Source organism: Onthophagus taurus, chromosome 10 (genome assembly GCF_036711975.1).
Source record: "Onthophagus taurus isolate NC chromosome 10, IU_Otau_3.0, whole genome shotgun sequence".
NCBI lineage: Eukaryota > Metazoa > Arthropoda > Insecta > Coleoptera > Scarabaeidae > Onthophagus > Onthophagus taurus.
In genome coordinates this window covers 1,709,404-1,735,729 of record NC_091975.1, presented here as the reverse complement: position 1 = coordinate 1,735,729, position 26,326 = coordinate 1,709,404, and the positions used below count along the sequence as shown (strand labels likewise).

General features: G+C 30.0%; 7 protein-coding genes and 1 long non-coding RNA gene across 10 annotated transcripts; 4 read left to right on the top strand and 4 right to left on the bottom strand.

Moving 5' to 3' along the window:
* Positions 1 to 242: 242 nt before the first annotated feature.
* LOC111428320 (furin-like protease 2) lies at positions 243 to 7,274 on the bottom strand. 2 transcript variants are annotated; one of them, XM_023063796.2, is made up of 14 exons: positions 6,973 to 7,274; positions 6,738 to 6,929; positions 6,512 to 6,616; positions 6,054 to 6,236; positions 5,855 to 5,989; positions 5,638 to 5,797; positions 3,845 to 4,148; positions 2,703 to 3,788; positions 2,308 to 2,652; positions 1,984 to 2,255; positions 1,688 to 1,932; positions 1,400 to 1,637; positions 1,165 to 1,337; positions 243 to 1,112 (listed from the first exon to the last, which is right to left on the bottom strand). In XM_023063796.2, the coding sequence occupies exons 2-14, from the start codon at positions 6,915 to 6,917 to the stop codon at positions 936 to 938; spliced, it is 3,603 nt and encodes a 1,200-aa protein (XP_022919564.2). In that variant the 5' UTR covers positions 6,918 to 6,929; positions 6,973 to 7,274; the 3' UTR covers positions 243 to 935. The 2 variants fall into 2 exon arrangements, with proteins under 2 accessions (XP_022919564.2, XP_022919565.2); XM_023063797.2 differs by having other exon boundaries at positions 6,738 to 6,908.
* On the top strand, positions 4,805 to 9,106 carry LOC111428322 (retinol-binding protein pinta-like). Of its 2 annotated transcripts, none has more exons than XM_023063799.2 (5): positions 4,805 to 4,955; positions 7,960 to 8,117; positions 8,176 to 8,705; positions 8,756 to 8,864; positions 8,918 to 9,106. In XM_023063799.2, exons 2-5 carry the CDS (start codon positions 7,979 to 7,981, stop codon positions 9,067 to 9,069), a joined length of 930 nt encoding a protein of 309 aa, XP_022919567.2. In that variant the 5' UTR covers positions 4,805 to 4,955; positions 7,960 to 7,978; the 3' UTR covers positions 9,070 to 9,106. The 2 variants fall into 2 exon arrangements, with proteins under 2 accessions (XP_022919567.2, XP_022919566.2); XM_023063798.2 differs by lacking the exon at positions 4,805 to 4,955 and adding an exon at positions 6,203 to 6,439.
* Positions 9,107 to 9,176: 70 nt separating this feature from the next.
* Positions 9,177 to 10,926, top strand: LOC111428554 (retinol-binding protein pinta-like). Its single transcript, XM_023064124.2, has 5 exons — positions 9,177 to 9,896; positions 9,949 to 10,108; positions 10,160 to 10,529; positions 10,582 to 10,690; positions 10,744 to 10,926. Exons 1-5 carry the CDS (start codon positions 9,758 to 9,760, stop codon positions 10,893 to 10,895), a joined length of 930 nt encoding a protein of 309 aa, XP_022919892.2. The 5' UTR covers positions 9,177 to 9,757; the 3' UTR covers positions 10,896 to 10,926.
* Positions 10,927 to 11,163: 237 nt separating this feature from the next.
* Positions 11,164 to 11,772, bottom strand: LOC139431443 (uncharacterized). The gene is made up of 2 exons (XR_011641559.1): positions 11,530 to 11,772; positions 11,164 to 11,475 (listed from the first exon to the last, which is right to left on the bottom strand). It is a non-coding gene; the product is annotated as an uncharacterized lncRNA (long non-coding RNA).
* Positions 11,773 to 11,971: 199 nt separating this feature from the next.
* On the bottom strand, positions 11,972 to 18,830 carry LOC111428284 (beta-1,4-glucuronyltransferase 1-like). Its single transcript, XM_023063743.2, has 4 exons — positions 18,498 to 18,830; positions 14,283 to 14,720; positions 12,863 to 13,936; positions 11,972 to 12,803 (listed from the first exon to the last, which is right to left on the bottom strand). The coding sequence occupies exons 2-4, from the start codon at positions 14,454 to 14,456 to the stop codon at positions 12,606 to 12,608; spliced, it is 1,446 nt and encodes a 481-aa protein (XP_022919511.1). The 5' UTR covers positions 14,457 to 14,720; positions 18,498 to 18,830; the 3' UTR covers positions 11,972 to 12,605.
* A 441-nt stretch (positions 18,831 to 19,271) lies between these two features.
* On the top strand, positions 19,272 to 21,134 carry LOC111428341 (carbohydrate sulfotransferase 5-like). Its single transcript, XM_023063824.2, has 3 exons — positions 19,272 to 20,193; positions 20,252 to 20,431; positions 20,607 to 21,134. The coding sequence occupies exons 1-3, from the start codon at positions 19,520 to 19,522 to the stop codon at positions 20,920 to 20,922; spliced, it is 1,170 nt and encodes a 389-aa protein (XP_022919592.1). The 5' UTR covers positions 19,272 to 19,519; the 3' UTR covers positions 20,923 to 21,134.
* Positions 21,135 to 21,746: 612 nt separating this feature from the next.
* Positions 21,747 to 23,506, top strand: LOC111428256 (nuclear envelope integral membrane protein-like). Its single transcript, XM_023063698.2, has 6 exons — positions 21,747 to 21,888; positions 21,965 to 22,077; positions 22,130 to 22,504; positions 22,557 to 22,707; positions 22,762 to 23,113; positions 23,306 to 23,506. Exons 1-6 carry the CDS (start codon positions 21,813 to 21,815, stop codon positions 23,454 to 23,456), a joined length of 1,218 nt encoding a protein of 405 aa, XP_022919466.1. The 5' UTR covers positions 21,747 to 21,812; the 3' UTR covers positions 23,457 to 23,506.
* A 322-nt stretch (positions 23,507 to 23,828) lies between these two features.
* On the bottom strand, positions 23,829 to 26,304 carry LOC111428349 (ubiquitin-associated protein 1). Its single transcript, XM_023063834.2, has 3 exons — positions 26,126 to 26,304; positions 24,286 to 25,445; positions 23,829 to 24,234 (listed from the first exon to the last, which is right to left on the bottom strand). The coding sequence occupies exons 2-3, from the start codon at positions 25,438 to 25,440 to the stop codon at positions 24,109 to 24,111; spliced, it is 1,281 nt and encodes a 426-aa protein (XP_022919602.1). The 5' UTR covers positions 25,441 to 25,445; positions 26,126 to 26,304; the 3' UTR covers positions 23,829 to 24,108.
* Positions 26,305 to 26,326: the final 22 nt, after the last annotated feature.

Below are 26,326 nucleotides of genomic sequence, written 5' to 3'. Positions count from 1 at the left end.
TAGATGCCGCTGAAATAAATTTAATTAATTTTTGTTTATTTTAATCAATAATTATTTTAATTAAGAATTAAATAATAATTAAATAAATTTTCTTATTATTATTATGAATAAACAAAGTTATAAGGATTTTTAAATAAGAATTCTTTAATTGAAATATTGATCCAATAATAGATGGCGGTAATTAATTTAAAAAATTAAACAAGAATTTATTTTGTTAATTTAATTTAAGTAATTTAAACTAATTTATTGTATGAAAAATTATATTTCGTCATATCACATTAAAATTTTACACTTACCACATGTAGCTATCATGTACAACAACATGTACAATAATAATTTTTAATAATTAATTATCCGATCGGAATAACATCACACATATTTTTTTTTATTATTTTACCATAATTTTATAAATTTGACGTAATTGTGTATAAATTCTCATATTATGTAATATATATTTATTATGTTTATGTACGTTAATTTTTAATAATTGTTTTAAATTTTCTTATTTTGCGTTAATTTTTTATTAATAATTCGCCTTTAATTTATTTAATCGTATTGTTCGTGTGTATATAGATAAACTATTATACATATATGATTTTATTTTTTTTTATTAACAACCATAAATAAATACAGCCATAACTATAAACTTTTAAAATTATTTATAGCAATTCCTTGTTATAATTACGGCTGTAACTATTATAAATCGAATTTATTTAAATTCATCAACAAAATTGTAATATTTTTTTGGTTCCTTTTAAAAATTTTTATTAATATTTCCCAAAATCATCAAAATATTGACCTCGAAGCGCACTTTGAAGTTTTAATCGTTTTAATTAATTAACAAAACCCGTATTTTATTTAAAATTTTGTTCAGACTAAAACTTTTTTTGCTACATTTTAGGACGGTTAACGTCTAATTAATTAAATTAATTTTTTTAACAAGTCGTTCTTTTTATTTTCGGCTGAGTAATTAAATTGTGTTCTTCACAAGTGTCATCGGAATCGGTTGAATCCGCATCGGCCACAGCGACGACGTGGTAGTTGCAAGTTATTTTTGGTTTTTTAATCGAAACTCGACTATAACCTTTTCTTCTTGATTGCGCACTATTTCTCTGTTTGCAAAATAGAGTTAAAATTATTAATTCAAAGAAAAAGTATACATACCTGTAAAACTAAAAAGATAATCATAAATAAAATTATGATACATAAACACGCGATTGCTGCTAATCCCGTAACGAATCCGAATGGATTTACAAGTTCCAAAGCGGAAACATCTTGAGCGGATACTACATAAGTTTCCAGGTTAATTTTTCTTTTATCGGTTTGAGTTTCGCAACCTAAAAGCAACAAAAAAATTGTTTAATTAAAATTAAAAGATATAGATTTTTGAATTGTTAACCGGGACAATTAGAACAAGCGACATGACATTTTTGGCACCCATATTCCGTTTTATAATATCCTTCCAAACAATCCGGGCGACATTCACCGGATATAAGCTGCCAACCATATGGACATGTGATACATTGATTATAATCCCGGCCTAAACATGTGTCACAACTCATGTAACATCTTTCGCAAACTCCTTTTTCTTCGTAGTAACCCCTTGAACAAGTCGATAAACACTCCCCATTTTGAAGCTACGAATTAAATCGTTTAATTATAAATAATTAATTAATTATTGTGTTACTTGTAACCCGGTTGTGCATAAAGTACAATTCGATTTTGATTCGCACTCCGAACAAGTGTGAAGACACGGAATGCACCACCGAAGAATTTTATCCTGGAAAAATCCGCTATCGCAAGTTGATACGCATTTAGTACCTTGGAGAATGAAAGGTTGCGAGCAAGATAAACAAGCGTGAGCTGTTGGGCCATCGCAAGTTTCGCAAGTTGAGTGGCAGGGTTTACAACTTCCCCCATCGTTGTATTGATCTAAACAAAATCATTTTTAATAATTTTTTTAAATAAACGCAAATAATTTACCACTATCGCATCGGTCGCTATCATGTGGAACACATCTCCCGTTTGTATTAATTTGCCAATCTTCTAAACACGATAAACAAGTTGTTTTATTACATTCCGAACACCCAGGTGAGCATTCAATACATTCCCGTTGGTTAGGATCTCCATAATGATGAGCCGGACAATCGTTAACGCAACGCCCGTCATGCCAAAATTTCCCCTCGTTACAAGAAATACATTGGGAACTATTTAAACCATGGCAAGTCTCGCAAGATTGATGACACAACCCACAACTTAAAATTTAAAATTACATCAAAATTGATATCAAATTGATATGATTAAAACCTGTGATCGTCCGTTTGAAAGGTATTCGCGGGACAACTTCCCATGCATTTATTTCCGAATAAAATGAGATTATAATCACATCTTATGCAACTATCAGGTCTTCCTTCACAACTGGCGCAATTAGGTTGACAAGAAATGCAAATTTTTTCGTTTAAATCTTCGAAATAACCATCCGGGCATTGTTGGATACATATTTCTAAATCGATAACTAATAAATATCCGGGTGAACAAGTTTGGCAACTATCTTGAGTTGGTCCGGTGCATGTAAAACAAGATTCATGACACGGATTACAAAAACCATCGTTGTTTGCGTATGTTCTAGGCGGGCACACACTCACACAAGTCCTAAAAAAAATTAAATCAATTCAAGCACATAAACAATTAACATTAAATACTTATTAATTCGTTTATTTCTACATGATATACATTTATTAGGTCCACGTCCAAAACATCCTTGTTCATCACATTGTTCGTGGCAACTACTTCTAATCTCGCCATTTTTGCTTTTAATATGAATAACGTTAATTGAATTCTCCCTTTCATTTGCATTAAAATATTTATCCTGCCTAAATTCTTTAGTATTATAATAATTGTCTTTTAAATAATTCCGATTCACATAGTAAGGTTGGATTTTATTCCTTTCATCGTTTCCATTTACATTTTTATTTTTAACTCGAACCGGATTCATTTGAGTTCCGTATAAAATCAATTGCCACTTTTTAAAAACTCCGGCTCGATCGGTTAATTTATTCCCCGAATTAATAACCTGTAAAGTCCATCTTCCCAATGCTTGTTCACCCCAAAAATGAACGCTTAAAAACGGCCAATCATCGAAGGTTGATGATACGATATCCCTCGGTCTTTCAAATAATAAAATTGACGTTGTTCCCATTGGGGATGTTAATAAAATTTTTAAATTTCCCCTCGGAAAAAAATTTAAAGATACTTTACACTGAACGTGTTCTAAATATCTCACTTCGTTTAATGTTCCTTTACAAGCGTTAACATCCATATGAAGTGTTAAAGTTGATTTTAACGTTGATTCAATGGGTTTATCTTCAATTAATTCTTGGCTTTTACAAATATGTTGTTGAGGAGCTGTTGTCCAAATTTCAGCTAAGTTTACTAAAGCTCCAGCGTCCATTAAACCATAACCAAATTTATGACTCACTTTTCGTTTAACCCCATTCGTTATCCAACCAGGTTCTTTTTCTAACGGAGTAGATCGAGATGTTAACAAAACTAAATACTGAATATCTCTCCAAGTCAATGTTGGGTTAGCTTCTAAAGCTAACGCACAAATTCCCGCAGCTAAAGGAGCCGAAGCTGATGTTCCTGTATGATCTTCCGTACACATATGATCCGGTCTTAGCCTAGGATCCATATCAACGGTTACAATACTTTTATCTCTACCAGGTGTTCCTGAACTATAAGTTGTCGCTAATGTTGAGGAACATTCTTCTAAATACCAAGGTTTATAACTAAAAAAAAAAGATTTTATAAAAATAATACTTTAGATTAGGTACTTAGAGTTTACCCTTCTTGAGTAGCGCTCGATATACTTAAAGTAAAAATACTATTTGTGTAACCGTCACAATTACAAGAATCGATGTGTCTACCTCCGTTTCCGGAGGCCCACACGAAAATTGAACCTTTCCCTTTCCTTCCGCTTGTTACGCCATAAATAAAAGCACGTTTTGCTAAAGGACCGGGTCCGTCGACGGTCTTTCCATCGTCTTCTGGGCCCCAAGATGCGCTGTAAATGTCGATATGTTCCGGATTAAGACCTAAAGCTTTCGCTTCAACCGCATCGTTAACTACACCATCCAGCATTCTTACACCTTGAAGATTTAAATATATTCAATTAATATTAAATAACAATTTATTTATATAGTTCATTTTTTTCTATAATACCTGTCAAATGGGGTCATACACACTTATTAAATTTAGAGAAAATTTTTATGTCAAACGATATATGCAAGTATATGCATGAACACAAAGTAAAAGAAATATTTTGATCAATTTTATATTTTGCGTAATTTGAAGTGAAAAATAGCAAATATTCAAACGAAATAATTTCGCGGCTTTTCTGTGACGTAGGAACCGCACTACCTAAAACAAGTTAAATTGTCCGTTAGATAGCGCTTGCGGTGTGACAGTGTCAAAATAAAACCATGGATGTAATAGAGTGTCTCTATTACATCCATGAACAAAACATAATAAACATAACCTACAAACACTCTATCTCTTTTCAATACAACCTAAATGACGTTCATCTCTTTCTCGCATTTGAGCGGGTAGCAGGGGACGCAAAAATGAGAATCGTACGTCATCAACGCGGGAATTTTAAAAGCGCAAATGGTTATATAAATTTTCAATAATTTTTTTAACAATGACTTTGTTCGAAAATATTAAAAAAAAAAAATAACGGTAACTATATTTTTATATAAACTTTCAGAAAATATAATAAAAAAAAAATCGTGTATGACCCCATTGTTGTAAAGTTGGCAAAATTAACAGGGAGTTTTGTTTTATCATGTTTTGAAGTAAATATGTCACATTGACGTTTGAGCTTTCGTTATTCAAAAAGAAAAGGTGCATAAAAAGTGTTGTGGGGTGTTTATTTGCCATTTACTTACCTAGAAAAGGTATTTTATTCTATTTAATTACTTTGTAGTACGTTTTTATAACAAATATGTACTTCGTCAAAATCGTATTTATATAAAAATTTATTAGTATTTTAACCTCAACTAATTAGTTACTGACAATGTTACTAAAAATCATGAAAACAACATAAATTTTATAAGGGTCCTAGATAATACCAACAGAAACCCTAAATAATTTACATTGACAAGTATTATTGAATTATAAAGAACATGAACATAAAAGAAAAGTTATGAGTTTCAAACAGAAAAGAATGAGACTTGGGATTGGGAGCTTGATGATTTTAGTAAAGTATCACAAAACCGGAATCAAAATGAATGAATTAGAATTTGATCCAAATTTAAAATTTAAACATCTCCCCATAAAAAAAGTTATAAACAAGAAACTTATTACTAGAAATTCTCTTCAAAATATATATGACTCTAAGCTTTTAAAATGGAAATAAACGTATTTATTAAACTTATCATTTATCACTTATCATATTTCCAAGTTTTCCTACGTTTTCCTTTAATATATCTGTTGTATTTAACTAAGAAAATTCGTTATTAATCAATTTTCATCTTGTTTATGGTTATTTGATGAAGTTTAAATCATTGCTTAAAGGACACCAAGAAAATTAATAATAAGTAAAAGAAAAGATAATAAAGAAACTTATTTTTTATATACCTCCAATACTAGCATTATAAGCAACTCCAATCCCACAATATTGATTAAAAGCAACAGCTGCAACCTCCCCGGCACATCTTGTCCCATGTTTGTTATCACCATTATCTTGAGGAGTTGGATCATCATCATTTCCATTTATATCCGTGCTAGCTAAAGGATCCTTAAAATCAAAAATTAAAAAAATTAATCAATCAAATAAAAAATAAATCCTCATTACATAATTTTGAGCTAAATCCGGATGATTCGTTTGGATGCCATCATCAAGAATAGAAACGACAACCCCTTTTCCGGTGTATCCTTTCTTCCAAGCCTTTCCCACGTTCATATCGAGACCGTCTTTGGCACCAGAATTCTATTAATTATTTCAAAAGGAAGGATGAAAATATTTAAAAAGAAAAATAAACGATTTCTCTCACCAGGTACCATTGTTCCGGAAATAAAGGATCGGGAAACGTATCTATGGTAGAAGCAGCTCGGATGGAGTGACCCAATTTAGTTGGTGGTGAAATAGTTGTCATTGACGACGACCTCGACCGTTCAGAAGTGACCACATCTCTTTTGTACCGTTTCTTTTCGTGTTGTTGTTGAAACCATTTGATCTAATAATAAAAAGAAATTTAATTACATATTTTGTGCTATATCTTTTAAAGTAGAGTGCAATTTATTTTTCCGGGTTCGTAAAGCATTACAACCTAGGCGGGACGTCGTATATTTTCCGACCGTTTAACTAATTGCGCGATTACTGGAAAAAGGACCACCCCGGAAGAGTAATCCTGTTTATGCATTAAGGAATGGCATCCTGGTAATTGCTTCAATCACTCTTTCTTTTCGATTTAAATTACGTTCTAATAAAACAGAATTATTTTATTTTTACCTCGGTTTCTTTTGAAAGTAGCCGTTGATGTCCATCGTGGGGTTGTGTTGATCGTTTGTTAACACGTTCGTGCTCGAATAAAAAAAATCCTTTCAAACTGCCGATCTAAAATAAGATAAATCCGATCAATTGAGGTAATTTAGCGAGTTCAAACTCTTAAAAGCGTCAACCCGATACAAAGGAAAATGTAATTTGTTTAAAAAATTTTCAATAAAAATCAATTTACCTGCCCAGTATTAATAAACCCATATTTTCTTGCGATTTCATTAGCTTCTTCTTCACCTTTCGGAACATGAACGGCAAATTGATTTGTGTAAATTACTTCAGGCGTGACCAAATGTAATAAAAACAGGAGGAAATACCACATCTCCATTGTTAAGACTTTTTCTAACCTTCCCTTTAACATTAAAAACAATTTCTACCACAATAAAAATTAAATTAATACCAAAAAATCCACTCACAAAAATTATAAATTCAAGAAGAAAAACAGTTTTAATTGATTAACGTTTCAGTAACGTTCTCTCACTGGGGAAAAAAAGGTGGGGATCTCCGCCTGAAAAAAACACTTTCAGGATGTACCGCGACGTTTCCCCGATGTTCTTACGCGAAGATTATAGATTATAGAAGAAGGTCGTAAAAGTTTTTTGTTTCTACCGGAACCCGTTCACATTTTGTGAGTATACGTTTCGGTTTGTAACCGACGTTTGTTGAATAAAAAGACGCCTCATTGTCTTTCGCGGGATTTCGCGTCGACTGACGTCGCGACGCTTGAAAATCTACCACCGTACCCGATAGGGGAAGGGCCGGACGCCCCAAATGCGCACGCGTTTCAACCCCAAACAAAAAGGTTCAACCTCAATTTATTAGGTCAATTATTTCATCTTAATTTTGTTGCATTTTTATTTTTAATTGGAATTATTCAAAAAATGTGTTTGAAAATTTCGAATCCTTATTCTTCTTGTCGATCTCTTCGTTTTAGCAAATCTGTAATCATTCTTCAACTAGTTTTCAATGATTTTGAACAACTTGGAATAACAGTGAATCAGTTTTCAGTCTTTTAGACAAGTTTCCAAAAGTAACCATTCATTTTTCCATCATTTTGATCAATTTTGCGAAGCTGAGATCTTATTTCAACCAGTTTTTAATGATTTTAAATAACATTCAAGTAACTTAGCCAAGTTTCCAACCATTTTGAACAATTTTGCAACTATATCTCAATATATGATTTAAATTTATAAAACGGATATAAAATGATTTTTGATTATTTGAAATAAAAATTGGTGAGATTCAATGACAATGATGTTGCAAAGAAACAACAAAATTTATTGTAAACCCATAAAGCAATTTAATCTACTTGATAAAGTCATTAAACGATAAAATTTTTTGTATTAATCTTTTTCAATAAAAAGATAAAAACCATCAAATTTTCCTTTCACTTTTATTTCGAGTTTCCGAATAAAAAGAAATATGGATATAAGACCGCTTTCTCCGGAATTACAAGCGAAAGCCATTGCTGAACTTAACGAAGATCCAAAAAGAATTCCTGAGGACATCAAATACATCAAAGAATGGCTTTTAAAACAACCTCATTTAAAACCGAGAACGGGTTAGTTAATTTTTATTAAAAAAAAATTTAATTATTAACTTATTTGTTTTGTTCAAAGACGACCAATTTATTTTAACGTTCCTAAGAGGATGTAAGTTTAGTTTGGAAAGAACCAAAGAGAAACTTGAAACTTATTTTACGATGCGTTCCCTTCTTCCGGAATACTTCAAAAACCGTGATCCTTTCGATCCAAAAATGCAGGAACTTTTGAAAGCTGGTACATATTTGCCGTTGAAAAGCTCTGGGCCTGATACACCAAAAGGATTTTTAATGAGTCTCAAAAATTGGGATATGAGTACAACGAGTATGTCGGATTTAATGAAATTAACCTATATGATTATGGACATTGTAATTAACGAAGACGATCAAGCTGTAATTGCGGGAATAATAGCTTTACAAGATGGAACAGGAATTGAAATGAAACATATGATGGCAATGACTCCGAGTTTGGTGAAGAAAAGTGCGATGTTGTTCCAAGATGCGTATCCAAATCGACCAAAAGCTATGCATTATTTCAATCCCCCATCGTTTATCGAAACCATTTTTAACTTATTTAAGCCATTTATGAAAGAAAAATTAATGAAAAGGGTATGAAAAATAAAAAAATTATTGTATTTACTTAATTTTAAATTTTATAGTGGCATATACACAATACGAAAAACATTAATGATATGTACGAATTTTTTCCAAAATCAATTTTACCTGAAGAGTATGGAGGTGATGCTGGCAAAATACAAGAAATTATTGGTGAGTTTAATTACTTCATTTACATAATAATTTATTAATTATTCTTATTGTAGATTATTGGAAGAACAAAGTTGAAAGTTACGCTGATTGGTACAAAGACGATGAGAAGTATGGTTGTGATGAATCAAAACGTCCTGGAAAACCGAAAACTTCAGCAGAACTCTTTGGAATTGAAGGTTCATTTAGAAAACTCAATGTGGATTGATTTTAAAATGAAAATAAACATTAATTAAAACTTTAAAGTTGTTTATCCTTCAAATTAAAAAGTGAGGTTATGTTAACTCCAACATAGGTTAGGTTAAAAATGCGAAAATTTTATTTTCTATTTTATTTATTACATACATTAATACATTTTGTGGTAAAAAATCGAAAAATGAACCGCAATTGGCGAAAAAGGATGTTCTTCGAGACTAAATTGCAAACGATATTCGATAAAAGGAAGATAAGTGAGGTTATGTTAACTCTAACATAGGTTAGGTTAAAAATGCGAAAATTTAATTTTTATTTTATTTATTACATACATTAATACATTTTGTGGTAAAAAATCGAAAAATGAACCGCAATTGGCTAAAAATGGCCTTCTTTGAGGCTAAATTGCAAACGATATTCGATAAAAGAAAGATAAGTGAGGTTATGTTAAATGATAATATAAATCCCAACAATAAGTATTTTTAATTTTAAAAGTTTATAAGTCCATTATTTTTTGGAACAATCATTGAAGTGTAAAGATAAGAATAAATCCATCAAATAAAATTATCAAAAAGTCTCTTATTGAAAATCCATCGATAAAGCACAAAATAAAAAGATTTAGTTATCTACACCATGATAAAACGATAAAATCTACAAAACCACTTTCAATTAGTTAGCATTTAGTTACCAACCAATATTGCATCATGTCTATAAGACAACTTTCTCCGGAATTACAAGCGAAAGCAATCGCTGAATTAAATGAAGACCCAAAAAGAATTCCTGAAGATATCAAATCCATCAAAGATTGGCTTTCAAAGCAACCCCATTTGAAAGCAAGAACAGGTAAACTAAAACAAAAAATTAAGATGATTTTGGTGATTTTTATTGTTTTTAGATGATCAATTTATTTTAACGTTCCTCCGAGGATGTAAATTTAGTTTGGAAAGAACCAAAGAAAAACTTGAAACTTATTACACAATGCGAACTCTTTTACCCGAATTTTTTAAAAACAGGAATCCTTTCGATCCGAAAATGCAAGCAATTTTAAAAGCGGGGTAAAAAAATTAATTGGTAAAATCATTTTAATTTAAAAAAAAATTTTTTAGAACATATCTTCCTTTAAATGCAGCTAGTGCAGATTCACCAAAAGGAATGTTGATGAGAGCCGAAGGTTGGGATTTAAACGCTTACACCATGGCTGATATCATGAAATTGAACTACATGATTATGGACATCATTGTAAATGAAGATGATCACGCCCTTATAGCCGGAGTGATTGCTTTGCAAGATGGAACTGGAATCGAAATGAAACATATGTTACAAATGACACCGAGCATGATGAAAAAGAGTTCGATGTTATTCCAAGAAGCTTATCCAAATCGCCCAAAAGCGATGCATTATTTCAATCCACCTTCGTTCATTGAAACAATGATGAACATGTTTAAACCGTTTTTAAAGGAAAAAATCGTTAAAAGGGTAATACTTTTAATTGTTTAATTTTAACGATTATTAAATTAATCTTTTTAAGTTACACATTCACAACACCAAAAACATTAATGATATGTACGAATTCTTCCCCAAATCGATTTTACCAGAGGAATATGGAGGAGATGCTGGAAAATTGCAAGATATTATCAGTAGGTTATAAAAGTTATAATAGGTGTATTGAAGTTAATAAGTTTTTTTGTAGGTTATTGGAAAAGTAAAGTCGAAAGCTACGCCGAGTGGTATAAGGAAGACGAGAAATACGGTACTGATGAGTCTAAACGTCTTGGAAAACCAAAAACATCAGCTGATCTTTTTGGAATCGAAGGTTCTTTTAGAAAACTTGATGTTGATTAAGTGAAATTAATAAAATTATTTTTTTACAACCCATGTTACCGTAGTGATTATTTGGTTGCCTAAGTTGCTTTAAAAGAGATAAGAATTATGCTATAAAATTTATCAATAAAGTTTTGATACAATTTAAAATAAGCTAGTCATTACAGAATTATTGAGATTAAGCAATAGCTTTTATTGAATGATGATCTGGAACATATTTCACAATATAACAAAGAACTTAGCTTCCCAACTTGCAAACTTTTACCCCTTTTTTGTGTTTTAAAACAACGTTTCAGGCAGAAACAATTTTAACAATTTTATTCATCAAAGTAACAACAAACGATAACAATTTTATCAATAAATTTAATTTTAATTTAGTTTATTAGATTTTCATCTCTTTCTAAATGAGTTTTAATATGAGAACACAAGTGGGGTTGTTGCTTAAATTGTTTTAAACAAATTGGACATTGGTATTTTTTCGCAACTTGATGAAACAATTCGTGCTGTTTCAAAGAACAGTTCCATTTTGTTGTAAATGGGCATTTCACGCATTTGTATTTTTTTTTATTTTTCTGGATTAATTTATCTTTTGAAATATCACCTAAAAAAACACGAATTAAAACAATAATTTTTTTATATCATCCCATAAACTTACTTTGTACCGTTTCTTGAAACGTAATTTCATTTTCAAATTCATCTAAATCGGTATTTGAGGTTATGTTTGTTTCTTTGCAACAAATTAATCTATTATTTATATCGATAATAGCGTGGGGATTTCTTTTAAAACACCCAATATGATAAATTGAATCGCATATGAAACATTTTAAGTAAATTTTAACCTTTTTTGAACACACTTTGCAGTATTTCAAAATTTCTGACATCTTCGCTATCTACCGAGAAAAAAAATAACCTAAAAATTATTAATTTTGGATTTTTAATTATCTTAATTAGTATTAAAAATAATTGTTGATTTACTTTAAAATGTGTTTATTTATTTTTTAAAAAAGAATTAAATTTGAAGAAAAAATTGTTGAGAAATTTGAAATAATTTTTGGCGGTAAATTTGAAAACGATTTTAAATAAAACCACTTTAAATATATATTTGTAGGTTTTCTGTTTATTACACTTGTTGACTATACACTTGTTCACAGTTACTAGTCTCGTTATAATGGTAAAAAATTATTTTTGTTATTTTCATCACGGTCTCGGTCTCCGGTTTACATTTTAAGGCACATCGATCGAATTTACATACACAAACATCTTATCATATTATTATTACATTATTATTATCGCTTATTATTCACAATACGACAACGTAAACGTGTAACTGAAAGATCTAATGAGTTAAAATATAATAATAAGGAACAAGAATAGCACATTTCGTTTACACAAGTTATTTTTCATTTTATTTTTTTTTTTTAATTATTTACACAGCTTTATTTAATTTAAGTACTAGGAATACATATACAAGTCTGTCTTAATCAATAAGTCCATTACAAATGCTTAATAAATTCGTCTTTATTTCAAAATTGTTGAAAGGATTTTTATTAAACAATATTTCAATAAATAAAAAAGAAAATATTTACATTAAAGAAAAAATCGGGATTAATTATAAAAAAAATTGAGCAAAAACCAAAAAAAAAATAGGAATTCGTTGAAAGAAATTACTCTTGGCACAAAAAAAAGAAACATAACCTAAAAAAAATGATCGAAACTCATTTTGTTGAATATTTACACAGCACAGCCCTTTCGAACGCCGTAAATAACCTTCAATTCCGGATAAATAATCTTGTTGATCAACTGATTTGTCTTCGCCGATAAAAGAAGTCTTTTCGAATCCTTTTTGTAGACTTTAATTCCAGGCCGATGAACCAAAAACGCATTATCCAATATCATAAAATCATAATTTAACACGCACAATGCATAACCCTACGATTAAAAAGAATTGTATTGAATTTTATAACATTTATTCATTTTTGTTTAATTACCTGAGTCATTTTATCTCTTTTCCCTTCCCAACTTAACCTCTCATCGTAAAGTGGATCATTATGTGTTCCAATGAAGATCGGCTCCCAATGTACAAATTTCCCTGTACGTTTCCCCACGTGAAATACATGTAATCCATCAGTTTCATTAGCTGTTTGCCATTCTTTTGATTTTGGTACATTATGACACAGCGGACAAAGTTTTTTATGAAACGGCAAAGCCATCGAATTTTTTAACATATCTTGTAGCTGAGTTTTGTTCTCTGGAACAACTTGATTCGCTCCGACTTCAAAAAGATGAAGTGTAAACACTTTCAGATTTGTCTGTTGTAATAGATCTTTATCAAAAGCAATCATTTCTAAGAAACTCTTAATTATATTTTTACTCGGATACAATTCAATATCGGAAGCAAGAATGAAATGCGTTTCCGCACTCTCCCTCGCGATATTTCTACCAACATTGACGGGATAAAGTAATTTCTTTTGAGTCTTATACATTTGTTCGTTGGAAACATTAAAGAAAGGGGCTGGTAAGCTACAATTAAACGGCTCAGTTAACAAATTCTCAACCTTTGGGATCTCACTGGGAATGTGTTTTGTACTAAAATAAATGTGAAACGTGACGTATCTTTTAATTTCATCTTTGGTACAATCTCGTAAGTATCTAATTGAATCTAACGTTGGCTTAAAATCGCTTCCAGGGGCATGCAAAGCAATACTAATAGGTCCAGACCAACGTTCCGCCAGCGGAACCAAATTATCCAAGAAAGAATAATCTGCGTGGGTCGTGTATGTAACGCTCGTATGACACTCATAACTCTCATCTGCTTGTACGTAATTATACAAAACCCAATAATCGCCCCTTTGTTGTCTCGAGACACGTTTTGGCCGATCAACACATTTCAAACCATTTTTTAATATCATTTCAGCCTCATCCCATTTCGATATTGTTGTTGTTTCTATATAGGTTTTTTGTTGTGGTTCGGTTATTTGTTGAGTTGATTGTGTTGGAGAACCCGTTTGTAGAGATTCCGTTGGTGTTTTCTGTTGAGGGGTTTCTAGTTTGGTTATGATTCTCTAAAATAAGGAAAAGATTTATGATTTATTATTAATGTCAAAAAGTAGGCAACCAACATTGCTTTTTCTCTTTTTTGATTAAATAAACGAAAGAAAGTAAGTTTTAATGTTAAAATCATAAATTATGAATTGGAAGGTAAATTTTGCCGCATTGCTACAAATTTTTCCATCCTTTTTAACATTTTGGCAACAACCCAATACTGCAAATTAGTCAATAACAGAAAGGATATAAATTATTTATTTAACCTTTAGGCCTAAATTTAAATACCTATATTGGGATCTAAAAACAAACACCTTTTCATGTAAAGCTAAACACACTAATGATTATATATAATCAATAACTTACATCAGTTATTGTTTGTGTTTGATCAATAGCAGCTAGGTTCCTTCCGCTTTGTTGTAAAGTCCTGATTACTCCGGAAGTACCCGATGACGTCACTACGTACACGAAGAAGTAGCCCGCGAGAAGGATGACGCAGCATTTAGCCACAAAAAGTCGTTTATTAACAATCATCATCATCGCAGTTGTTTCTTTGAAATTAGATTCCGAAAATTGTTAAAACTATTAATACAGTTGGTATGTTTGTTCCTACGGCAGATTTACTTTGTTCTGTTGCTTTTTGGGGCCTCCTTTTTCTGCCCGGCGGTCTTAATTTGAGGTAGTTTTTAACGAGGCTAGTCATCGACGCGAAAACTCATATGGTGGATGTTGATGCTGATGTTTTTAAATGAATATAGTCGTGGGTTTTCATTTTGAAGTGGGTTTCTTTATGTATTTAATCTTCTGGAAGAAAAAAAATTAAAAAAATACATAAGATTAATGTAACAATTTTATCAAAAATTATATAGAAAAACAAAAAACAAAGTGATTTTAGTTGAATGAATAGAGAATTCATAATCAAGTTTAAGAAATCCTTGGGAATTTAATTAAAGGTTTCTAAACACAAAAATAAACGTATGATGCAAGCGAAATACGCAATGAAAAAAAAGGATTATTGAATTATCGTCGCTAAGTACTTAAGTACCATTTTTAACTTGGCTCGATTTAAATGAGGCTCTAAAAAACGTCGATATTCGAATAACACACATGACACAAAATAAAATTATCCAATTATGCTTGACCTCGGGGGGAAGACCCCGACCAAACTTCCAAAGCACGTGGAAAACGTACACAGAATAAATAGTATTTTAAGTTTCGAAAAGAAGGTCTTCTTTGAATCAAACAAAAAAAATAGGATAAAAGGAGTGGTTCAAGAACGTTAATTCTTGTAACTTTAACGTCATAGGTCGCATGGAATTTGAATAAAACGTTTACGGTTGTAAATCAATCGTGAGAAGAAGAAGACGACGAGAAGCGTTAAAATTTTTCGAAGTCAACGAACGTAGTAGACTTCGTGGAAGAAGAGGAAGACGAAGAAGACGTAAGAAGACTTATATACTTCTTCTTTGGCTACTTGTTCAGCAGGTTTATGACCTCATAGCCTTCGAGATTTTTGAAAACCACCTCCAATTAGCGTCCGGTTAATAACTAGTCGAAAAAACTTTTTAAGAAAATTCTTTCTTGCGTCGTTAAATTAATTTTTTCTTCGATCATAATAATAATAATGTGATGTGACTAATTAATATCAAGTGCGATACTGCCTAATTTTTAGAGTAATATAATAATTAATAACAATTCATGTCAAAATGACAGTTTAATTTGTTTCCAATTAAAATCGATAGATGACGTTGTGTTGACATCAAAATTTATTCTTATTTTAAATAAAATTGATTATATTAGTGTTATTTCGATCACATTTATTGATTATTATCAATCGAATTCTTTTAAATTGTTGATCTTGAAGTTATTGATGAATTATATTAATTTACCATTTAATCACTAGATGGCATTAAACACCCATACAGAGTAACAGAGTTGATACAGAGATAGAATTATCAGAAAATAACCAATTTAACATTAATGTCTTAAATCAAACTAAAAATAAAGTAATAATAAATCTAAACATGATTTAAAATAAATTTTTATAAATTTTAAGATTTTAATTTTGTTTTATTTTTAAAGGTTGGTATTAATCAATCACAATTTATAACATATATATTATGGCGTTCATGCATTTTTATGTATAAAAGATAACCTGAAAATTTTGAAGATTTAAATCAATTTTACATGTTTTGAAGATGCTTTTTGAAGAAATTAATTAAAAAGGAGGGTTTAATTTCATTTAATTTTCTTCTACGTCATTTTTACCGATTTTAATTTGAATTGAGGTTATGTAAGGTTATGTTAAAAAATGACATTTCATAAAATTTATTTTTTTCTCGAAATAACGTTTCTCAATCTTAACTTGCAATCCAGTTTTTATTTTTTTAGACTTTCTTAACATATCGAGAAAGAGAAACTGGTCCGACCTTGCATTAGGAAAACTTTCAAGGCCACTTTCATATTAAATAGCTTAGTTACACGATCGAATATCTTTCTGATTGGTAATGGCTGGATTAAAATTAATTTTACACCTCAAATTACAAAAAATTGCAACGAAGAACGAATTTAATTAAAAAGTAGAAGTGAAGTAATAAAAAGGCTTTGTTTACTTTATAATTAACTTTCTATTTTTTTTCTTGAAAGAGAAACAAGGAAGTTTTAATTAATTATTTTAAACAAATTTACATAACCTAATATGTTTATCGTGATATCATGTTTTAATGAATCTATAAAGCTATCAATTTTCAATAAACAAAGAGTCATGTTTCGAATTCTTTTATTGTATGTAAAATCTTATCTTGCCCTCAATCAACGAAATCAATAATAATAAAGATTCACTTTGAATAATCGATGTAATAAAATGGGTCATGTAATATTAAAAGGAATCGAACTTCAAAATACATGTGAGAAACCTACAAATGTCTTGAAAGGTAAAAATTTTCTTTGTTAATCCCTTCACGAGTGGAAAACAATTATTTCGTAATGTTATTACCTACTTAGTGCTATCTATTTGGGACACTGAAGCGACGTCAACGTTTATGCAGGTTGATGTCTTTGTCATTGTTGAATAGAAGAGACAGCAATAAAAGGTGTCCGTTATTAACACAATAAGTTTCGATATCGTCGAGATTTTGTTGCAATGACAAGCTTTCATGTACGCAATCCTATTTATTTCTTAACCCATTGGATGCTTAGTATTAATTCTTTAAACACACTGATTGGGCCAAGTTTTTGTATAAAGAAAAATTAAATCAAACTATTATAATTCTTTATTAAATTATACCAAACTATTCTATTCTCTTTCTTTTTTCGTAAGAGGACATGGACATTTAACTATATAATGTCAAAGAAATGTAATACCATTTTTTGTACCACTTAACATTTTTTGTCATGCTATTTAGTTTGCTCAGCATCATGTCTGATTTTTTAACAAGCCCCATGTTTTCGTTATGATGGACAATACAGATGGTTTGCTCTGTTTCGTGGTCCTATCAATTTTCGCCGTATCAACCATTATGTACTCATACATTGTCGTCAGCATTAGTACTTCCCATTTGATGCTTAAAATAGTTTCCGTAAAAAAGCTCTAAGTAGCCGTCTTGAGAGACGGGCGGCTAAATCTGAATGTTTCTAGTTCTTGGTCTAGTGTAAGTTCTAGTATTGCACTATTACTATTACTAGAATTAACACAAAACCTAGAACTAGAATCATTCGGGTTTAGCCGTCTTGAGAGACGTGTGGCTAAACCCGAATGCTTCTAGTTCGAAGTCTAGTGTTAGTTCTAGTTTTACACAAACCCAAGCAAAACTTTGCCTTTGCAAAATTACCCAATGCCTGTACTATTAAGGTATATCGCATTTTATGTATAACAGTGCAAATGCATAGTAGTTTCGTAACTGTAAACATTTGGCACCCAATGGGTTAAAATACAAAGAATTGAAATAGGTAATCTTTAAATTTCAATTTTTAGTTATGCAACCAAAACAACAATCAATATTGGTTGCCTAGCTTTCCAATAAATTTTTTTTCTTATTCAATAAGGTAATTAGTATTCTCAATCAATAAATTGATTTTAGAGTCAATTATATTAACTTTTAGATTTAATTTCACCTAAAATAAAGAGAAAGATTCATATCGTTGTAATTTTTAGGTTCACAATTCTCCTTTTTATTGAGTTTTTACAAAGTAAATAGACCCAAAAAAGCTCATCCAAACAATTTAGCTGATTATCAAAGGAAACGGATGTGATACTAAAACCCGACCACAAAAAAAAGGATCCCATTCACACAAGTTTCCTCTTTTAACATGTTTTTAATGGATGATTTGTTGGTTTTAGATGAATCATAAAAGATAACCAAAATGTTTATTTAGATTTTCAAGTTATTAATATACAAGTATAAAATATATAAAAAGACAAGGTTATTACGTTTAATTTGGTGCTATAATTTTTTAATTGCTTATTCAACAAAATCTATACTAAAACGATTTTATTAAAAAAGAATTTAATCGGAAACAATGACATCTATGAACACCAACAAAAATAAAAAAGCCAAAAATAAAAATCCACAGCCACCTTACCTTTGATTTAAGCAATAAATTAATTTTCTTCTTTTCACTTCAAAACGATTATTATTATTATTTATAATTAAGTATCTTGGTTAAAATTTCGAGAATAAGAAATAACAAACCGGAAACTCGCGATATCCGCACTAAAGGGACGCGCACATTCCCTTTTTAACCTTAAAAAATCGTTCGCGAGAAGACGTTAATTCGCATGGAGAAGATTCGAGATTTTTTTTTATGTAGCCCCTCTAAAAGAGGTTGAGAACGGAAACGGTGTCGATAATTGAGCTCACGACGGGGAACCAAAACGCACTGCTGCTAAAACCGAAGCCATTGGTTGACATTTACCAACTGCTTCTGATGGGTTAAGAGAAAAGAGAAAGAGATTGTTTTTGGTGGGGTTATAAAAGCGAGATAGAAGTTTTATTATGGATTTAAATGAAATTATAACCCTTTTTATGGATTTAATACAAAAACGAGTTTAAAAAAGCGATAAAATAAGAAATTTTCAGAAAAAAATTAAAGACATTAATAAATAAGTAAGCGTATGCAACCTAAACAACAATGTTATAATACAATTTTAACTCTTAAAATTTATTAATTGAACTATCACAATCATTTTAAAGCTTAATTTTTATACAATTAAAACGGTTTTGTTTATAAATAAAACATAATTGTTCAACTTCACAAATTTATAAGTAAATTAAGTTGCCTACATATCAACAAATGACAAAACCATATAATTATTCAAAAGATAGGTTATGTTTATCGTGATAAAAAGAGACGGAAAATACCATTTCCCCATGAAATCTTAACGTTAAAAAGAGATGGAACATCCGTAGTTCCGCAGAATTGTCACAAAAACGACTGACATACACAAAGTGCCCCCCGCAATACAAAAAGTTTTGATAAAAGATAAAATGTGTTTATATTCGGTGCATTAATGTGTTTTAATTTAAGAAATAATGTTTGTTAAACCGTTTAGAGTATCGCCATTGAGAGATTTCGTTTTAAATCGTTTCTGAGATGGTTTAAAAATGATTAGTAGATTGGCGTTTTTTCGATTCGCCATCGTACTGGTATGTTGTATAGGTTTTTTACTATTAAATCAGAATGTTAAACAACCCCAATATGTGAGAAACGTTAAGTATACGGAACCTATACAGATTCGTGAAATTTTTAATAATTACACTCCGTATGTAACCATAAGAGATATCATCAAACAACAAGATGATTTAACGAAACATAATTTTGTTAATTTTCCTTTTAAAAAACGAGCGAAACTCAAAGATTATCAATTAAGTTATGGGGGTACACCGCTACGATCAATTATTTTAACTACTTGGAGGTCGGGTTCGACTTTTTTAGGCGACGTACTTAACGCTTTACCTGGAAATTATTACCATTACGAACCATTGTTACATTTCGGAATTGTAAGAGTACGTGGTCCGCCTTTAGCCAGATCAGCGTTGAATACACTAAGGAAATTATTAGCATGTGATTACAAAGATTTGGGTGATTATTTGCATTATGGACGATCACATTATAATTTATTCACACATAATCATCGATTGTGGAATCAATGTGAACAGTACCCACGGTTTTGTTTTAATTCAACATTTTTAAGTGAATTTTGTAAATTATTCCCGTTTCAATCAATGAAAGTGGTTAGATTAAGTTTAAAATTGGGAAAAAATTTATTAAAATATGAGTGAGTTAACCTCAATTTTTTTGTGACATAACCTAAAAATTTTTTTTTTTAATTTTAGTCCAAACGTAAAAATACTCCTTTTAGTGAGAGATCCTCGGGGTACACTGCAATCTCGAAAACATCGTGATTGGTGTCCAGGTATTGACGATTGTGATAAACCTGAAGTACTCTGCGATGATTTAGTTGAAGATTATCACTTGGCTCTTAAATTACAAGCTTTATTTCCTGATAGATTTCGGTAAGATTTTCTTTGAAATATAAACTTAGTGATCTAATCCTCATTATAAAATTCGTCCTTGATTATAAATAGAAAATAAATAAATGATGACACCCAAGGATTTTATTTTTAAACTTATGATTTAATTGTTTAATTATGAGCAAATAAACCTTGTAACAAAATCTTTTTTTTACAGGGCAATTCGTTACGAAGACTTATCATTAAATCCATATGATTATGTTCGAAATATTTTTAAGTTTTTTGGGTTATATTTACACCCGGATGTTCTTCAATTTCTCGATACTCACACAAAAGCGAACGTTGGAGGCGTTTCGAGTACTTTTAGAGATTCTAAAAGTGCCCCATTCCACTGGAGATACGATTTAAATTTTTCCGAAGTTGAAGAGATACAGATGATTTGTTCGGAAGCAATGAAATTATGGGGATATACTAAAGCAATAAACGAGACTCATTTGAGGGAGTTTAATCCGTTGGGTTGGGTGGAATTTTAACAAAAATTGAAGGTGTTTGAGGGTAGGCAATGTTTTCTTAATAACGAATAGATTGTGCCTTGGATTAGATTTTTATTAATCAATTTTTTTATTTAAAACGTTGAGTGAAGCTCATAGCTCAGTAAAGACAATGCACAATTAGGATTATTAATAAAATTAATGAAAAGGGGTAGTTTTTAATGAATTAACACTGAAATATGTGAATACTCACGCAAAGCAAGCCACACAATCACAATTTGGGCTTCCACAAAGTAGAAAGTATCCTCAAAAAATAAAACGAGTAATTAAATCAATTATTAAAAATTCTAACCTGAAATTATTTCGGTTTACGAGTATTTTTAGCTTAAAAACTCAAGGTACATAAAAACTAAATAATCGACGAACAAAAAAACGGGCTTATTAATTAAGAATAAAAAGAACAAGCTTAAAAAAAGACGGATTTTAGGAGGAGAATCTCAAATTAACCAAGAATATTTACTCGGCAGCTTGGAATTTTTTGATTCTTTTCAAATGATCTCGATTTAATTTTTACTTTATAAAGTTTTATGTGTATTTTTATGTTTTGGTGTATTTTTTTATGAATTTATTGACTGATTAGGTAATTTAATTTAAATTATATTATAGGTTATGTTAATGACATTTTAAATTGGTAAGCCATAAATTTTAAAGAAATTTTAATTAAATGTTAAGAAATTATATCATTTGTGACTCTTTTTTGTATGATGTGTTATCCAATTACATTTTTTTGAATAAATAAAATATTAAAAAATATTTCTTACTAAATTTATTTTATGTTGGTATTAAATTTTTAAAGTTGGCATCATGCGACGGTTGTAGATCTAAATTTTGTGACAATTTTTTCTTAATTTTTAATTTAATTTTTTCTAAAGATGCACACAAAAACGTTATTTTTGGTATTTGTGGCGTTTGCCTTCGTCTTCACCGGCGTCTTGTCCACGATACCCGGTGAGTAAAATCGTTTTTACGATCGTAATTTTAAATTTTGAGGTTATGATGCTAAAAAGTCGTTATCGTCTTTTAGGTCGCTACTTATCAGCCGGCGATGTTGTTAATTTAAAAGGAAATCAAGAATTTAACATCTTTTGTTATAAAGGACGTCCAAAATACATTATTAACATTTGGCAAAGTGTCAATGTAAGATTGCACAAATTGTGATTAATAACAGAGTTAATGTTTATTGTTTTAGATGCAATTTAAACATGAATCTGATAATTTTATGTATTATGAAGGTGGAACGGTTGATGAAGTGACTAAGGAGTACATGGAGCATCGTTCTAGTTGGTCATTGAATTTATTTTCATGGAAAAATAAATATTTTAACTTAGATCCATTTAATCAAAGCTGTGTGGGGATTTATAGCAAAGAAAAATATGCGGTTCAATTAAATGTGTTACGTATTGATTATTGCAAAGTTTTGAGTTTAATTTTTGGGGTTATTTTATTTGTTTCTGCTTCAAAATTAAGCAAAAATCAGTTTTTTTATTATTTATGTGGTATTTCATTGGGGGTGTGCGCCTCATTTCTCATCTTAGTTTACTTTATTAGTAAATTATTTCCAAAGGTAACAAAATATTATTTTTATCAATAATAAATTAAATTTTAATTTTTTTTAGAAACCTTTCATGTATGGAGTCGTTATTGGAGGCTGGACTCTTGGTGTGTACTTATTACAAATGCTTTGGGATAATGTGAGAGTAATCATGACGTTCTATCGTACTTATTTATTATGGTACATTGTTATCACAGGTTTTATAAGCTTTGTCGGTAAATAACGAAATTAAAATGACTTATTACTTTTTTAATCTACCTTTCTTTTAGTGTGTTACCGTTTTGGTCCCATCACCAACACAAGAACCCAAAACATAATCAAATGGTTCTTACAATTACTTTCTTTGATATTAATTTTTAATAGCAGTGAATTCCATGAAGCCTCAATGGGTCAAATTGTTATACTTTTAGTGGTTTATAATTTTCCAAAATCGTGGGTTTCAAAATCGAAAACTTATTGGAAACGGAAGTTTCCCCCCAGAGTTCGCCTGTTATCAAACGATGAGTATTACGATCAAGGAGTTAAACACACGGCGAAAGCACTCAATGAATTAAGAGAATTCTGCTCGAGTCCTGATTGTAATCAATGGAAGACTGCTTTAAAATTACAAGATGTGAAAAGGTATGGAAGTTACCCGAAGGTTCTCATCTCCCATCTCTCCATGAATTTCTCCTATTGCCCCACAAAATAACCTACACCTCGCTCATAATTAAAATAAATTTTCGTTAAATAAAACATCTTTGAGGTATCCTCATTTTATTAAATCAAATAAAATCTTTTATTAATATTGATTTGTGGGTTTATTGTTAACAGGTTCGCTTCGTTTATTGAAGGAAACTCCCATTTATCTGATGCTGAAGTTTTAGATTATGAATCATTGAATGGCGATGAAATTACTGATGATGAAACAGAAAGTGAGACTGACATAGAAACTAATGCATACACTGATGAAGAAGAGTACTAATTTTTTTGTGATGTTTTTTATATTTAATGAGAATAAATTGTTTTTTTAAATCTTTTATTTCAATATAACTTAAAAAAAAAATTTGGTGCGATAACCATAACGCTAACTTTAATCGCCCCTCTTCACTATGGCTTGTAGCTATCTATGAAGCCACTCTCCAGGCGCTGCAGATCGTGAAAACAGTATCACCTCTGGTTAATGACTAAAAGAACTTTAAACACACTGAGTTTCTCTGATCTGGGTTCAAGGTCATTATGGGGTTGCTGGCAATAAAACGGCAGATGAGCTAGCACGAGAGGGCAGCGCTAAAATTTGCGATGGCCAAACATAGGATTGGGCTAATAAAATAAAAATAACCTCATCCAAATGAAATTGTTTTAAACATTTATTAAGTCTCTTTTAATATAAATAATATCTTTTATCCCTTTACATACATCTACCCCTTTTATGTAGTGTTTTCAAGATAATCACAAATATACAGATAAAAACGATTTTAATTATTCGATGATAATTATTATTTAGTATAATCAGGTGTGTGTGTGTGTGGGCGAATGAGTTCGTTTCTTATCGCTTTATGTACAAAATAAATAATTACGAAATATACCATACGTTAATTAAAACAAAAAAAAAATGTGGAAATACGCAGTCGTTATTACAATATCAGCCGATCCAAAGCTTTATCTCTATCATTGTTGCATTCTAAAAGAGCTTTCGATACGTCTTGTTCAGGAAATCCCAAATCTAATAAGTCGGATAGTGCCAAAAGGTGCTCTACAATCTAAAATTTCACAAAAAAATAATATAATAGAAACATAACTTTAATGCTTACCTTTTTATGATCATCTCCAATTATTTTACAAACGCGAATAACTCGATCTAAAGGAAATCCCATGGAATTAATTTCTTTAGCCATTTTTTGTAAGTCTCCTGGCATGTTCTTAAACGTTTCGTCTTCAACTTTCGCCTCATTTTGTAATAAAGAATCGACTAACTGACTAGATTTATTGATAGAAGTAACATTATTCAAATTTAAGTATTTATTATCAATTTCGGTTTGCAAAGCCTTCATGATATCAGGCACTGTGCTATTAAGTTGGACAGTATTATTAATTTTAATATTATTGTCAACCATTTTCCCATAATTAATTGGATGTCCAAAATTCGGATTTAAATGATCATAATATTTCAATAAACCATTACTAGGCGTTGTAATAGTGGTCGTTTGGTAAGTATTATTTGTTGAATTTGGAAAATTGTATGCATTTGATGAGGTTGAAGGTTGATATAAATAACTTTGTGTATTGTTAGGATAAGTTTGTGTATATACAGCGGGATTATTATAAGAATACAAAGAAGAGGTTGGTATAATTTTTTCTTCATTCTGTAACACCAAAGCTAATTCTGCCATATCGTTTATAGTTTTTAAAGCCATATTATCAAACGGACTAGACGTATCTGGATCAAAATCTGAAATGTTAAACGGACTTTTATCTACCGTTTTACACGTATAAGAACCAAGCGTTAAATTTCCTAACGGAGTGGGTGTTAAAATATTAGCATTCGCTTGAGTTGGTTTTAACATCGATGAATCTCTTAAATTATTATAATTATTTGAAAAGTCGTTCTCACTTTTCGTAGTTATTCCTTTCTCCATCTTATCCTCTTCGTCCGTTTTCTTTTTTCTTAATTCTATTTCTATATTTTTTTCTTTCTCTTTCGCCTCTTTTATACGTTCGATTCTTTCCTTCTGTTCCATTATCATTTTTTCACGCGCCTCTTTCCACTCCTTCATTTTCTCTTTAACCGTTCGCTCTAAACTAAAATTGTAAATTGGAATGTTATCGCGAATTTGTTTGTTCACTTCTATTCGTTGTGAATATGCCATCGGTAACGTTATTTTCGGTGGAGGTTTATAACGTTCTGAAATTTTCACTTTCACACCATCCATGTAACTAGAATGCTCTTGATTTGATTTGTAAGCCATTTAATCTAAATCAAAATTAAAGAACTGATCATTTAAAACATTTATTTATTATTATTTGTTACAATTTTATAACATAACCTAAAAATTAAAAAAATTTTTTTTTTGTATATATCTAAATGTTATATATTCTTATAAATTGTTATAAATAAAATAGTATTTTTGCTTTAATTCAACACACAAATTACCTCTTAATGTTAAAGAATAAAATTAAAATGATTTTTTAACCTTACACTTTAAGTGACAGATTCAACCTAACCTCAAAATTATGTTAAATAGGAATATTTAATATCTAAATGTTATATATTTTTATAATAACGTTAAAATAGTGTTTTTGCTTTAATTCAACACATAAATTACCTCTTAATTTAAAAAAATAAAATTAAAATGATTTTTTTAACCTTACACTTTAAGTGACAGATTCAACCTAACCTCAAAATTATGTTAAATAGGTTAAATAGGAATATTTAATCAAAAAATTATTATTGATCACTTAAACTTGATTAAAAATGATTTTATACAAAGGTTTATTAATAACAAATTAGTTTAATTAAATTTTAAGATAAATAAAATCTAAAATGATTTATTCAAGGTTGTTATGATTCATCATAAAAAGAAACGTTTTTGTGATGTTTAAATTAAGTTAAAACAATTAAAAAGGAAATATTAAAGAAAGTTTATTATTTACCTGACGTTGTGATGTTTAAAACGAACGTGACTAGTTTGGTCGATAAAACTTGATGAACATTTCACCGCGAATTCGATAAATGCGTTTTACTGTCTTAAGAAAGTTTAAATAAATTAAATTAAATATACTTTGTACAGAAATAAATTTGTTGTTGCACTTTGTCACCTGTCAGTGTGATTGCACAGGGAATTTTGTTTTTTG

What these genes read in the sequence shown, in the direction of transcription:
- LOC111428322 (XM_023063798.2), top strand. An exon ending in AAGAAAAATTAATGAAAAGG is followed by an intron (nt 8,706 to 8,755) that starts GTATGAAAAATA and finishes TAAATTTTATAG; the next exon opens with TGGCATATACACAATACGAA. An exon ending in CAAAATACAAGAAATTATTG is followed by an intron (nt 8,865 to 8,917) that starts GTGAGTTTAATT and finishes TTCTTATTGTAG; the next exon opens with ATTATTGGAAGAACAAAGTT.
- LOC111428320 (XM_023063796.2), bottom strand. Translation starts at nt 6,917, where the DNA reads ATGTTAAAGGGAAGGTTAGAAAAAGTCTTAACAATGGAGATGTGGTAT. An exon ending in TTATAATGCTAGTATTGGAG is followed by an intron (nt 4,149 to 5,637) that starts GTATATAAAAAA and finishes TAAATCTTCAAG; the next exon opens with GTGTAAGAATGCTGGATGGT. An exon ending in TAGCGACCGATGCGATAGTG is followed by an intron (nt 1,933 to 1,983) that starts GTAAATTATTTG and finishes GATTTTGTTTAG; the next exon opens with ATCAATACAACGATGGGGGA.
- LOC111428554 (XM_023064124.2), top strand. Translation starts at nt 9,758, where the DNA reads ATGTCTATAAGACAACTTTCTCCGGAATTACAAGCGAAAGCAATCGCT. An exon ending in CCATTTGAAAGCAAGAACAG is followed by an intron (nt 9,897 to 9,948) that starts GTAAACTAAAAC and finishes TATTGTTTTTAG; the next exon opens with ATGATCAATTTATTTTAACG. An exon ending in CAAGCAATTTTAAAAGCGGG is followed by an intron (nt 10,109 to 10,159) that starts GTAAAAAAATTA and finishes AAAATTTTTTAG; the next exon opens with AACATATCTTCCTTTAAATG.
- LOC111428284 (XM_023063743.2), bottom strand. Translation starts at nt 14,456, where the DNA reads ATGATGATGATTGTTAATAAACGACTTTTTGTGGCTAAATGCTGCGTC. An exon ending in AAACACAAACAATAACTGAT is followed by an intron (nt 13,937 to 14,282) that starts GTAAGTTATTGA and finishes TCCTTATTTTAG; the next exon opens with AGAATCATAACCAAACTAGA. An exon ending in AAAGAGATAAAATGACTCAG is followed by an intron (nt 12,804 to 12,862) that starts GTAATTAAACAA and finishes TTTTAATCGTAG; the next exon opens with GGTTATGCATTGTGCGTGTT.
- LOC111428341 (XM_023063824.2), top strand. Translation starts at nt 19,520, where the DNA reads ATGATTAGTAGATTGGCGTTTTTTCGATTCGCCATCGTACTGGTATGT. An exon ending in AAAAATTTATTAAAATATGA is followed by an intron (nt 20,194 to 20,251) that starts GTGAGTTAACCT and finishes TTTTAATTTTAG; the next exon opens with TCCAAACGTAAAAATACTCC. An exon ending in TTATTTCCTGATAGATTTCG is followed by an intron (nt 20,432 to 20,606) that starts GTAAGATTTTCT and finishes TTTTTTTTACAG; the next exon opens with GGCAATTCGTTACGAAGACT.
- LOC111428256 (XM_023063698.2), top strand. Translation starts at nt 21,813, where the DNA reads ATGCACACAAAAACGTTATTTTTGGTATTTGTGGCGTTTGCCTTCGTC. An exon ending in TTAGTAAATTATTTCCAAAG is followed by an intron (nt 22,505 to 22,556) that starts GTAACAAAATAT and finishes AATTTTTTTTAG; the next exon opens with AAACCTTTCATGTATGGAGT. An exon ending in AAATTACAAGATGTGAAAAG is followed by an intron (nt 23,114 to 23,305) that starts GTATGGAAGTTA and finishes TATTGTTAACAG; the next exon opens with GTTCGCTTCGTTTATTGAAG.
- LOC111428349 (XM_023063834.2), bottom strand. Translation starts at nt 25,440, where the DNA reads ATGGCTTACAAATCAAATCAAGAGCATTCTAGTTACATGGATGGTGTG. An exon ending in TTGGAGATGATCATAAAAAG is followed by an intron (nt 24,235 to 24,285) that starts GTAAGCATTAAA and finishes GTGAAATTTTAG; the next exon opens with ATTGTAGAGCACCTTTTGGC.